The sequence below is a fragment of the Neoarius graeffei genome, chromosome 24, assembly GCF_027579695.1.
Source record: "Neoarius graeffei isolate fNeoGra1 chromosome 24, fNeoGra1.pri, whole genome shotgun sequence".
NCBI classification, from domain to species: Eukaryota; Metazoa; Chordata; class Actinopteri; order Siluriformes; family Ariidae; genus Neoarius; species Neoarius graeffei.
The window spans coordinates 23,352,322-23,366,235 of record NC_083592.1 but is presented as its reverse complement, the minus strand read 5'-3'; the positions used below and the strand labels follow the sequence as shown (position 1 = coordinate 23,366,235).

The 13,914-nt window shown below is 39.9% G+C and overlaps 1 protein-coding gene across 5 annotated transcripts in view; it reads left to right on the top strand.

The window, feature by feature from the left end:
- Window positions 1-9,126, top strand: part of pappab (pregnancy-associated plasma protein A, pappalysin 1b) — a 303,242-nt gene extending 294,116 nt beyond the window's left edge. For all 5 annotated transcript variants that reach the window (XM_060906902.1, XM_060906903.1, XM_060906904.1 and 2 more), the window contains one exon: window positions 5,866-9,126. In XM_060906902.1, coding sequence (XP_060762885.1) covers window positions 5,866-5,970 — 105 coding nt within the window. In that variant the 3' untranslated portion in view covers window positions 5,971-9,126. The remainder of the gene's footprint in view (window positions 1-5,865) is intronic.
- Window positions 9,127-13,914: the final 4,788 nt, after the last annotated feature.

Below are 13,914 nucleotides of genomic sequence, written 5' to 3'. Positions count from 1 at the left end.
AAGCCATTTTACCAAGCTCAGTATCTGAGTGTGGAACTGTGAACAGCAGAGTGTCATTTGAATGCAGACTGTATGTGCTATTTTTCCAGGTCAGAAGATTAATAAGGTAACTGGGCAATTCGCCAATAATTGCTTTGTAGATGAAGATGTGCCAGTGAATCCATCTGGGCAGAGCCAGAGAGCTAAGACCAGCCATCTCATAAAGACGGCAGTGATGTATACATGATTTGGCATTTAAAATGAAATGCAGTGCACCATATTGTATTCTTTTAATAGGAAATGCTAGATCGTTTGAACTATCTCATCTCATTATCTCTAGCCGCTTTATCCTGTTCTACAGGGCCGCAGGCAAGCTGGAGCCTATCCCAGCTGACTATGGGCGAAAGGCGGGGTACACCCTGGACAAGTCGCCAGGTCATCACAGGGCTGACACATAGACACAGACAACCATTCACACTCGCATTCACACCTACGGTCAATTTAGAGTCACCAGTTAACCTAACCTGCATGTCTTTGAACTGTGGGGGAAACCGGAGCACCCGGAGGAAACCCACGCGGACACGGGGAGAACATGCAAACTCTGCACAGAAAGGCCCTCGCCGGCCACGGGGCTCGAACCCGGACCTTCTTGCTGTGAGGCGACAGTGCTAACCACTACACCACCATGCCGCCTCGTTTGAACTATTTTCAAGATATTTTTACTTACTAAGATATCATTTTTGCAGTGTATCAGTTTATGTGCCACCCCTGTATGAACAATGGTCTCAGGCCCTGTCCACACGGCAACGGATTCAGGTGAATCTGATAAAATTGTTTATCGTTTCGGCCTGGCATCCACACAGCACCGGCGTTTTGGGTGCCCCAAAATGAAATCTTTTGAGAACGGGTTCCAGAGTGAAAAAATCTGGCAACGGCGCCGTTGCGAAGTCGTCTGGATGAGTAGAACGGATTTGTTTACGATGACGTCACAACCACATGACTGTCAGTGCTTCACGCTGGGTAGAAGTGTAACGAACTCGATGCAAGTTGTCAACAAATCCTATAACTTGGTTCATGAAACGCGCTTACAAAATATTTTCACTGTGAATATTTATTGTGTGATGGTGCAAAGTGAGAGAGAGAGAGAGAGAGAGAGAGAGTGAGAGAATAGCCCTTAGGGCAGAGTCTTTAGTCCAAACACTACGGAAGCAGTACCAAACTGCGCACCGCCCGTGCGCTTTCCAAAAACAAAAACAATCCCGCCAGCAAACATAGGAAAAAAAAAGGAGTGATCTCACCTCTTCAGATGTTGGTTTAAGTCCGACAATACATTCCTCAAAAAGGGCGTAGAAGAACAAAGTAATCCATCAACGTGTAGCATTCAATTTATTCCGGACTATTAAAGAATTCTGGAGGATATCAGAATGTTGGCCTACCGGCTTCCATCTACCCCCATTCATTCCTCTTTCCGCATCTTTCGTTTTACGCTACTGATTAATAATCAAAACTTTATGTGGCTAATGCTACAGAAGAAGGGGTTTATGCGCATGCGTCTACTTCTTCTATTGTTCTGGTGTCTCCGATGGGACCGTCTTACAGCGCACATAGTGGTGTGGCATGTGTACTGCATCGTTTTCAGCAAGCGTTGCATTGCCATATGTACCTGAAATTTTACTGATCCGTTGCCCATGTGGACGCGATATTTAAAAAAAAAAATCTCGCCGTTGTCATGTGGATGTAGCCTCAGTCTGGCTACCCCTAGAAAAATTGTCTGGCTCTGCCACTGCCCACAATGTTACAGCATATATCACATCACTCTTCTGTAAGCCTGATGTCAGCTAAAGTCTTTTTCTCCCAAGTGTGCCATCAATAGGAGATAATTACTCTCACTGCATAAGCAATTGGGAAAGCCTGGTCTGAGTGGTTCACTGCAGACAGAAAAGCAACAACAACACAAAGCATCTTAATAGTTCTGTAGGACTGAGGAAGGCTTGGTCATCATGAGTCTTTGCTGTCAAAAAATGTGGTCTGCCATTTTGGACATGAGATCAGTGACTTTGCTCAAGAAATGTAAATATTGGGGGGGAGGAGGCAAGGCTAATTCCACTGTCAAATATAATAACATTTCTGTTAGCTAATCTGAAATGGTTATAGCAATTCAAGAAGTAAGCAATTATTTAAGAATACATGGATTGGTGTAATTTATGATGAGATTAATGGTAAAATAGGGTAAAAACACTAATCTTATACAATGATTATATGAATCTGGGTGCTTTTTGACATACAGTGGTGCTTGAAAGTTTGTGAACCCTTTACAATTTTCTATATTTCTGCAAAAATATGACCTAAAACATCATCAGATTTTCACACAAGTCCCAAAAGTAGATAAAGAGAACCAGTTAAACAAATGAGACAAAAATTATTATACTTGGTCATTTATTTATTGAGGAAAATGATCCAATATTACATATCTGTGAGTGGTAAAAGTATGTGAACCTCTAAGATTAGCAGTTAATTTGAAGGTGAAATTTGAGTCAGGTGTTTTCAATCAATGGGATGACAATCAGGTGTGAGTGGGCACCCTGTTTTATTTAAAGAACAGGGATCTATCAAAGTCTGATCTTCACAACACATGTTTGTGGAAGTGTATCTTGGCACAAAGGAGATTTCTGAGGACCTCAGAAAAAGCATTGTTGATGCTCATCAGAATGGAAAAGGTTACAAAACCATCTCTAAACAGTTTGGACTCCACCAATCCACAGTCAGACAGACTGTGTACAAATGGAGGAAATTCAAGACCATTGTTACCCTCCCCAGGAGTGGTCGACCAACAAAGATCACTCCAAGAGCAAGGCATGTAATAGTCAGCGAGGTCACAAAGGACTCCAGGGTAACTTCTAAGCAACTGAAGGTCTCTCTCACATTGGCTAATGTTAATGTTCATGAGTCCACTATCAGGAAAATACTGAACAATAATGGTGTGCATGCCAGGGTTGCAAGGAGAAAGCCATTGCTCTCCAAAAAGAACATTGCTGCTCGTCTGCAGTTTGCTAAAGATCACATAGACAAGCCAGAAGGCTATTGGAAAAATGTTTTGTGGATGGATGGGACCAAAATAGAACTTTTTGGTTTAAATGAGAAGTGTTATGTTTGGAGAAAGGAAAACACTGCATTCCAGCATAAGAACCTTATCCCATCTATGAAACATGGTGGTGGTAGTATCATGGGTTGGACCTGTTTTGCTGCATCTGGGTCAGGACAGCTTGCCATCATTGATGGAACAATGAATTCTGAATTATACCAGCGAATTCTAAAGGAAAATATCAGGACAACTGTCCATGAACTGAATCTCAAGAGAAGGTGGGTCATGCAGCAAGACAATGATCCTAAGCACACAAGTCATTCTACCAAAGAATGATTAAAGAAGAATAAAGTTAATGTATTGGAATGGCCAAGTCAAAGTTCTGACCTTAATCCAATCGAAATGTTGTGGAAGGACCTGAAGCGAGCAGTTCATGTGAGGAAACCCACCAACATCCCAGAGTTGAAGCTGTTCTGTACGGAGGAATGGGCTAAAGTTCCTCCAAGCCAGTGTGCAGGACTGATCAACAGTTACCGGAAATGTTTAGTTGCAGTTATTGCTGCACAAGGGGGTCACACCAGACACTGAAAGCAAAGATTCACATACTTTTGCCACTCACAGATATGTAATATTGGATCATTTTTCTTAATAAATAAATGACCAAGTATCATATTTTTGTCTCATTTGTTTAACTGGGTTCTCTTTATCTACTTTTAGGACTTGTGTGAAAATCTGATGATGTTTTAGGTCATATTTATGCAGAAATATAGAAAATTCTAAAGGGTTCACAAACTTTCAAGCACCACTGTACCTTGGCGACTTGACTTCAATTGATCTCAAATTTTTCTCTGTAGCATCATTTTTATTCCACCAATGTTATGGCTAAAAGACAAAAAAAAAACCCTGCCTGGTGGCTCACAAAATTCCCAAGCAGGCTATAAACAATAAGAATATCTCCCTGACTTCTGACAGGCTAAGTGACATCAATAAGGATAAGGTTAGTTGTTGTCAGAACATCTAGTGGCTTTTAGATTTGGAAGAGTCACTGAAGATTTTTTTTTTTTTTTTACCTCTGCTTATTGTACACCTTGATTGCATTGTTGACTCCTGTGTCTGTGCTTGTCATACTCTTTTGAAATGCATGATTTTTATATTACCCAGATGTCAGGTTATCACCAGTGAGAAGGAAAGTCCCCTACATTTATGTTTATATATGATTTTAGCTTTCAAATTAATTTCCTCACAAAGTAACATTATGGCTCATCCAAAGCATGAAACAAGCAGTCATCATTACACACTTTTCATGTATTTTTTAAAATATCTATCTATCTATTAGTCCCAAATATTTATTTATTTATTTATTTATTATGATAGTTTCACGACCTGGCGACTTGTCCAGGGTGTACCCCGCCTTTCGCCCATAGTCAGCTGGGATAGGCTCCAGCTTGCCTGCGACCCTGTAGAACAGGATAAAGCGGCTAGAGATAATGAGATAATGAGATGAGATAGTTTCACTTAAATTATTCACAGACGTGTCTCTACTATTAGCCAAGGTTGTGATAATTACATCTCCAAAACAAACATGCAGCCCAGAGAACGTGCATAATGGGTTTTGGTCTTCCGAACTATGTTTTTTTTTAAACAATTGTTAAGATGCTTGAGGACAATAAAAACATTTTTGCACATTTGCACAAGCATGCATACATGCAATGACTGGAGAACTGTAACAAGGAGTATGAGCATGTACCCGGATGAATGGGCCAGATTTATACTTGGGAAAATCCTCCATAGTGTATATGTGAACACTGAGAGGACAAACCTGGGTGTTTCTCAGGGCAATATGAGGCCAGTCCTCCATCTACTGCTCTCTGCACAAGAGAAGCCTTGTTCCTCTGTTCCCATACGTGTGTTGTTGTTTTTTTTGTTTGTTTTTTTTTCTTTTGCCCTGAGACCCTGACCTGCTGCTGCCCTGCTCTGTCCACTTTGACAGGCATTCCCTTAGCTGAGTACATACTGACATACAGGAGGGATCTACAATGTATTACTGTGCTGTTTACATGCAAAGTGACAAGACCAAGGTTTGGGTGGTCAGTGTGAATGCTTCTGTCATGCTCCACCCCGGACATCCGCTCCGGAGATTACGGATCTCCCACGCCAGCACCGATCCTGATCCGGGACGGGAATTCCATCTCACCTGAACTCACTTCCTGGTTTTCACTGCTGGATATTTAAACGCTGTTTTCAGACTCTGACTTTGCTAGAACGTTTTGTTTTGCTACTTTAGCCATTTCTGTGCCTCATGGTTTTTTTTTTTTCCTCTAGCTTATTTCTCTAGTTCATTGTCTTGTTTTCTTGTTCATGGGTTTTTGCACTAGTACTTTTTCTTGTTAATGGTTTTTTGCTTTAGCATTTTTGTCCTTACCTGTCTCGTGTTTTTGTCAAGTTTTTTGTCTCTTTTTACCTGGACTATTTTTGCCATTTGTGTTTTTGTCCTGTTTGTTTACCTTTTTGCCATGCCCTTTTTTCCTCTGGATTAAATCACCTTATTTATTGGATTACTGTCTGTGTTCCACTTTTAGATCTTTATCTCCTCATATCTCCATCACCCCTAGCAGCTTTGTGGATAATGTGCAGTTTTGGGGGCTTTAAATGGAAAAATAGTTCTATGAAGGTTACATGGCTGACCTTAAAGATATTTTGCTTTACTACTGGAAGTTGGATTCATGCAGGTTTTTTTTTTTTTTTTATAGCATAGAATGAGGCCTTTTCTGGTTTTGTTGATGAAATGTGTGACTCTTTTCTAGGTGATTCCATTCCCCATGTCTTGTGACACCCGAGAAGACTGTGCATGTCGAGACCCCAATGCACAGGAGAACAATAAAGGGATTCAACACCATACACTAGGCTGAGGCTGGGCCACTGGAGGTCCTTCTGGTACCCAACGGGGGGGACAATAAAACAGAACCTTTCTCTCTCCATGCTGCTTACAAGAGGGCCATTCCACTCCTGCTGTACCCTGACATGCCTGCCGATGAGCCCTTGCCCATTATGGTATGCTGCTCAACATGCAAACAACACACTACAATATATAATGCTAAATAGGATCCAATTATGGATTGAAAGTGGAGTGCTTTAGGTATCAGCTTAATAAAAAAATAAACAACCAGAGACATCAGTAGAAGCTGGACACAAGCCTGAACTTGACAGTTTTAGTCTTTTGTGTTCCCTAGTCATTATTTTAAGGAAGAACTGCAGCAAAGTGTTTTAGAAGGCAAAACTGAGAACACCTTTTCATGCTTTTGTTTTGTTAAGACAAACCATTCATTATTAATGTGATCAACAAAAAGCAGGAAAGGAAGGATGAGGCATTCTTGGATATTCCACTTCAGAGATCACTTCAGCTATTCATAAGCATTCTCCTGCCTATGTCCTTCAGTTTCCCACTGATGTGTTTAACAACAGATGGTCTGCTATTACATAGGAAAAGTAAAATCCTCTTGTGGTGATTTCATAGCACCTCCTAAGGCATTTTGACAAATGTTCAAGAGCTAAAAGCAGTACTGAGCTATGTGAAACATAGGAAACATGAGGTGTGTCTATGATCTATTGGAAGATGAGGGAAGCAATAAATCAGCAAAAGAAACCTACAAATCACCAAGAAATATGCACACCTGAATCTGAAAAGTATCACTTATTTTATTGGATGAATGACACTCTCAAGAGACTTATTCAATGAAATACAGCCCTAGAACTGTATGTAATTGAGAGCAAGGGATCAAGAATAAGGGGGGAAGGAGATAAAGAAGGGATAAAATGGAGATAGACAGAAAGCATAGCTGTTGCTGCTGGAGTTTCAGCTTGAGCCATGCAGGACCATCTTATAGTTTGCTGTCCATCTCCTGCCATAATGCAGGTAGAGTTATTTTAGAAAGCGTACACAACTGACAGTTTGTTACATAATCAGACTTCATGACTTGCATATAAGAATTCTGGGCTTTATATATTTGGCCTTCTCACAACATATTCAGTAAAACATTATTTTTAACACCAAAAATCCAGTACAGTCATAGCAAGCATAATTTACGAAATTGTAGCCAAATTAAAACTTGCATGGTCAGCTTGTCGGAGAGCTGCGATGAGACCTGTTGCCTAATAGTGTTGTGCTGAGACATGCTAACAGTTCTAACATTTGAATTTAGGTATATGCAATATGTAAATCCTTTTTCAACACTATAGTTGCAGCTTATTTGAACTTTATTTGACTTGGCTTGTTAAAAGCTGATCATTACTCAATAATGATAATGCCATCAGTAGTCATTATCCCACCCTGACTAGAGTAGAGCTAATTTGACAGATTTCCGAGGTGAGCTTTTGATAAAAACTCAATAGAATGTGTTAAAGTAGACCAGTAAAACAGAAAGACTGTCATGCAGACACCCGATACATCTGAATCCTGAGCTAACTAGAATTAGCATAAGTACCCTATGAAACCAGTGAAGGAATGTATATCACCCTTTGCTTGGCACAAATGTAACCCTCAGACTTTCCACGCTAACTAGTCACAATAGTAGACGTTAGCAAATTACAGAGGCAGTTACAATAAACAAAAGTTACATAAAAGAGAACTGCTGGGTTTCAGCATTAAACATTGCTTTATCATGTCTACAGAAACTTTTTTTGTAAGGATGCACATTCTCATTCATTATTAACCTCTTAAGGACAGAGTCACAGTGGCTCTGGATCCTGGCCCAGGAACACTGGACATGTGAAACTGGGGCAGTTTAGCATAGCCAATCCACCTAACATCATGTTTTTGGAAGGTAGGAGGAGACCAGAGAACCTGGAGGAAACCCATGCAGACATGGGGAAAACATGCAGAAACTCCACACGGACAGTAACCCAAGTTTAAGATTGAACCAGGGATCCTGGATTTGGGACTAATGGCTACAGTGATTAATGCTGTACTACAACAACATAATAATAATGATGATAACCTGGTGACTTGTCCAGGGTGTATCCTGCCTCTCGCCCATAGTCAGCTGGGATAGGCTCCAGCTTGCCTGCAACCCTGTAAAACAGGATAAGAGGCTACAGATAATGGATGGATGGATCTTGTTATTGATGTGATTTTTTTTTTTGCAATACTTACAGCAGTAACCTCACAGACTTTTCAGTTCATGTCTACGCATGAAAAAAAAAAATCTAAAATGCAGGTAGGTTGTATCTCATGAATATTTTTAATCATAGAATTCCCTCTAATGTGCATTATCAGTATAAGCAGCGTACTTAAGAAATTTTCATTCAGAGGTGAGTTGAGAATATGATTTCAGGTTTTAATAACATCTTTTTCCAAGAGATTGTATATAATGCATTATCCTTAATATTTAGATTAGTATATAGCTACATTACAATCAGTAATATCTTGTAACCCCATCTTGTAACCCCATATGTACTTTCCATCCATGCATGTGCACACTCACAATATGACCTCATCCAGCTACAGAATACTATAGACACATTTATCTTACACAGTGTCCATGAACCCTGCCCCACACACTCTCACTGTGGCTTCCTCTTGTGCATCTGTTACTGATAATGTGGGAAGGCAATAGATGTTGATACATACTGTATCCTCCATGATTATTGGTATCCCTTGTGAATAGTAGTGAAAAGGGTTAGAAAAAGTATAACTTTTGGTGAAGTAGCTTCATCTCAAACTGAGAAAAATGAGGAAAAACCCAACTTTTAATTGAAATAAATTTATTCAGAGAAAAACAAATCTCTCATCAAGAAATAATAATTTTCAACAAACAACACTGTAGCTGCAAAAAATGCAAGGCTGCACATTCAGCAGAGACTGGCTGTGGCAGTTCAACATGTGATCTCAGCAAATCACGTTTTTATGGAATTATTTGGAAGCAATTGTGACCACAGGAAAGATGGGATAGATGGTCTTGGGATAGATGTAGTATGCAGATTATGATGTCTTTGGACTTGATGGTGCATTCTTAAACTGTATCATCTGTTTTTTTCACTGACCTCAGTTACTGCACGTGTTTGTAAAATTGTCAACAATAAAAAAAAAAAAAAAAAAAATCTAAGATAAAAAAAAAAGTTTAATATGCAAAAGCTGCTATAGTCAGACAGGTAAATTATAATTATTACATGAAGTAATGTTTTATTTTGTAGTCCATCATAATGTACTTAACTTTTTTTAACTTTTTTTTTATATTAGAACCTAAATGCAAAAGTAGGAAGAAATAAAACAAAGTTCAGAAAGGAAATTTAGATACACTCAGAATACAGCTTTTTTTTTTCCCATGGCTATCCAATAGAACAACCCCAGCAACAATTTAAAAAAAAAAAAAAAACGCATGGAGTAGAGTGAAAAGACCATGTAGGTAGCACAGTCAAGTAGTGAGCTTATTTTTTAGCATTCAAACTTGGGTCTGTTCTCAATTTATCAGTGCACCATGTGCTATTAAGTCTTTTATAAACATCTTTATCTTCAGTGTTTGTATGCTATTGTATGTAATAAATACAAAAATGCCACTACTTTTAAATATGTACATCACTTGGAAAGAGTGCCTAGGACAAATTACACATGTAATCTCACGAAGCCCTATCCAAACCAGTTTCACTTCAGAAGGGCCCACTTCTTTTTCATTAAATGTCTGCTTTTATTTTCTGGAAAAAAGATACATAAATTCTGTTGTTCTTTCTTTTAAACCATGAAAACCTACATTGAAATAAGTGAAGTCTGATGTAAATGTCAGAAGAGAAAACACATTCTACTGTAAAGTCAACAGGATCCTTTTGCTGTACCTCATGCTTGGAATGTTTGCTGCTTACTTCAGTATTTTAGTAATTTAAGTCACTTAGCAATATACAGTGTTGTACTGTAAATAATACAACTATTTATTAATAATGTGGGTGTTTCTATTTATATTTACATAGTGTTCATCTAAGTTATTTTTTTGTATGTCTCTGATGTAAACATTACTTGGTGTCATTAAAAGTTTGAGTCCCCCCCTGTCAGTTTATCATTTTTCAGTTAAAAGCTACAGGTCATAATTTACAAACAAGCAAACAAAATGACCCTTCTCTTCATAAATGTTTCTCATAACTGAAATGTTATAGAAATGTCAAGTGAGAAAAGCTGCATAAAATTCCCCTTTGCGATATTGACGTCTGTGTTTTAAATTCAGTGAGTGTATTAAATTCGAGGGAAATGCTTAGAGAATGTCTATTTCTCGAGTGTGCATGTAGACGGGTGCAGATCCGATGTCAGGATTGGGGGGGGGACACAAAAGTAATTTTATTTTTTTTTTTGCCCATATGCAACTCGTACCATGCAACCATAAATCACAACTTCGTAGAGGCTCACCACATCATTCAAGAAGTACTGCACAGGGAATCATTTGTCTGAAAATACATTTGTTTGTACAATTTTGAATAATTTAGGGGATTTTTATTGGGGGGGACAATTCATGTTTTTCAGAAATTGGGGGTGGGGGGTAATGTCCTCCTCCGGGATCTGCACCCATGCATGTAGACATTCATTTTGAAAAGGTCAGGGACTAAAGGTGTTCATGTGGTTAAATGTAAATTGTTGAACATATCAGTAAAGCAGAGAAAGGCAGTTTAGCGACTGTTATTTGGTTGCATATAAACAAGCTCTTGTGCAGTTTCCCCCTATGAGCAAAAAGCAACACTGTCCATTCATTTTTAGCATTGTGGACAGATTCATCCAACAATCATCAGAATTAATTTTATGTGATTCATTTCCCAGATTGAGTTATTGAAATTATAATCTATGAAGTTAAAGTTATTTTAGCTGCCTACAGCAGTACATTAGAGCTGAAATTAAACAATGAGAAGGAGCTCAAAGTGCAGACTTTTAGGTTTAATTTAAGGGTATTCAAATCCAGATCGGGTGAACGATGTAGGGTGAAAAACTGCAGCTCTTCCTCCTGCCTGATTGTAAGTGTGGCCATACAGGTTGTTACAATTGTACCTCTCCTCCATTAGCACTGGTTGCCAGAAGCACTGGTTAAACTTTATGAACCAACTTTTATCTTACTACACATTCAGTGCACTGGTTTGAGCACCAGTCTGTTTTTTTTTTTTTGTCTTTTTGGCAATCAACTAATTACTATTAATTGTCAGTTTTTCAAATAGATCCTTGATGTCATTCTTTTTTTGTATTTTTCCCACACATCATACTACCACACTATATTATATTTTTTTCATAAACTCTTTAAACATTAATAATACAACTATTAAGGACACCAACATTTTTTTTCTTGATATGCATCATTGAGGCAATAAAGCCTGCTTCAGTACACATAATTGGTAAGCTTGTGTTTAATTATACAATCATCTCACAATTGCATCCATTATGTTTTACATGTGAATATTTTCTTTTTTTTCCACATGCAATTTAACATTTCATGTAAATGTTTTGTTTTCTAGCCACTGTACCAAGTAATTTTGCCTCAGCCTTTAAAAGATAATGTTTCCTTGCTGAGTAAAAAATGAGTCATCACCTCCTGACCATGACCCCATGTAGGTAGCATATACAGTTGTGTTCAAATAAATAGCAGTACATTAAAAAAGTGAAACAAGTGAAATAATTTTAATAGCTTTTATTTCCATATTTCAAACGTAGTGGAAACATTAAACATTCAATTCCAAGTCAAAGCATTAACACATTTTATCAAGTTTGCATTATTATTTTTGTAATGCGGCTGTGACAAACCAGATGCTCGCAGATTATAAATGAACTCAAGGTTTTAATGAGAGAAGGGGAATCCAAAATCAGAGTACAAAAGCCAGGCCAAGTCAAAACCGGGAAATCCAAAACAGCAACAAGGGCTAGACAAATCGTAGTCAGTAAACAGGCAATAGTCAAAAAAACAGGAGTCAAGAGATATGGGCAATCAAAACACAAGGGCTAGGCAAAACAGGAAAAAAAACTGGAAGGCAAAAGGGTCATACACAGAGAAACAATATATATAATAATGCTCAGTAGGCTTACAAGAAGTGAAGACAATACTGTGCAAAGGACAAGACAGACAAAAGGGTATAAATACAAACAAAACCAAAAGGGTATAGGTGATTGTGATCAGAACTCAGGTGAACCACTCCTACAAAGTGGTTCCAGATTGGTTGACGGAGTGCACGTGGTAGTAACTGGTGTGTGAAGGGGATTATGGGAAATGGAGTCCTGAGGGTTGAGGCAGATGAAGGGTGAGCCCGGAAGCATGACCGTACCCCCCCCAAGGAGTCCAAGGAGGCTGAGGGACGAGGACAACCATGACGACCGCCACCCACGCTGCCAGGAACACTCCTGAGTGAGCCATCAGAACTGCAACTGTGCTGGACAGAGGGCCGTTGCTGTGGACCACCTCTGGAACCACTGTTGTGCAGACTGCTGGGAGGGCTGGACATACGGCACCTGGGACGACCCCTAGGCCAAGGCTTGGGCTTCTCTAGATGATGCTGATGGAACTCCTCCACCAACACTGGATCCAGGACATCTTGTGCGGGAGCCCAGCTACACTCCTCAGCCCCATAGCCCTCCCAGTCCACCAGGTACTGCAGAGCCCCTCCTCTCCTTCTGGAGTCCAGCAACCGGCGGAGAGCATACACTGGGGTGCCTTCCACATACACCGGAGGTGGGGGCGCGACATCAGGTGTGGCCTCGTCCAGTGGACCTGAGACCACAGGTTTCAGGAGAGATACATGAAATGACTTGGAAATACAGTAATGCACAGGCAGATCTAATGTGCAAGTAATCTCATTGACTCTCTGGAGAATCTTAAACGTACCAATGTATTTAGGCAATAATTTTCTACTTCCCTCAGGAAACCTGAAGTCCCGGGTCAACAGTCACATTCGGTCCCCAGGGAGGTAGGTAGGGGTGTCACCTCTATGGTGATCCGCCAGCCTCTTGTGTCAGCGGAGGATGTTCTCAATCCATTGGTGTGTCTGTTCCCAGACCTGCTCACTCTGTTGCATCCAACTGTCAATGGCAGGGTTGTCAGAGGGCATGGCAGACCATGGCATGAAAGGGGGTTGGTAACCCAGCATACATTGAAAAGGTGTTAACCCTGTAGCAGAGGTAGTTAATGAGTTTTGCGTCATTTCTGCCTGGGGCAAATGTTTTGACCAGTCGGCTTGATTATCATGACAATAAATTCTTAAAAACTTTCCTCATTCTTGGTTGACTCTTTTGCATTGACCATTAAACTGGGGATGGTAACCGGAAGTGAGACTTACATTAACTCCCAGTATCTCAAAGAATGCTGACCACACATGAGAGGTGAATTGAGGCCCTCAATCTGATACTATATCCTCAGGAACACCAAATATACGGAACACATAGTTGAAAAGGGCTTCAGCTGTCTGAAAGGCTGTAGGTAGGCTAACGAAGGGGATAAAGCTAACTCCTCATGAGAACCTATCAACAATGGTCAGAATGACTGTAGTTCTGTGAGGGGGCAAATCAGTGACAAAGTCTACAGCTACATGCGACCATGGATGAGAAGGGACAGGCAAGGGCATGAGTTTACTGGCAGGGAGAGTTTTGGGTGTTTTGCACTTGGAACAGGTGGTGTACGAGGAGACAAACCTATGGATATCTGACAGCATGTCCTCCCACCAATATCTGCCAGACAATAACTGGTGAATACGTGTCTCCCTCAGATGGCCAGAAGTTAAAGAGAAGTGGGCCCACATAATTAATTTGTCCCTGCATTGAATAGGCACATACTTCCTTCCCACGGGGCAAGATTCAGGGGCAGGATTGACAGTTAATTCCTGATCTATCTCCTCTTTTATCTCCCATC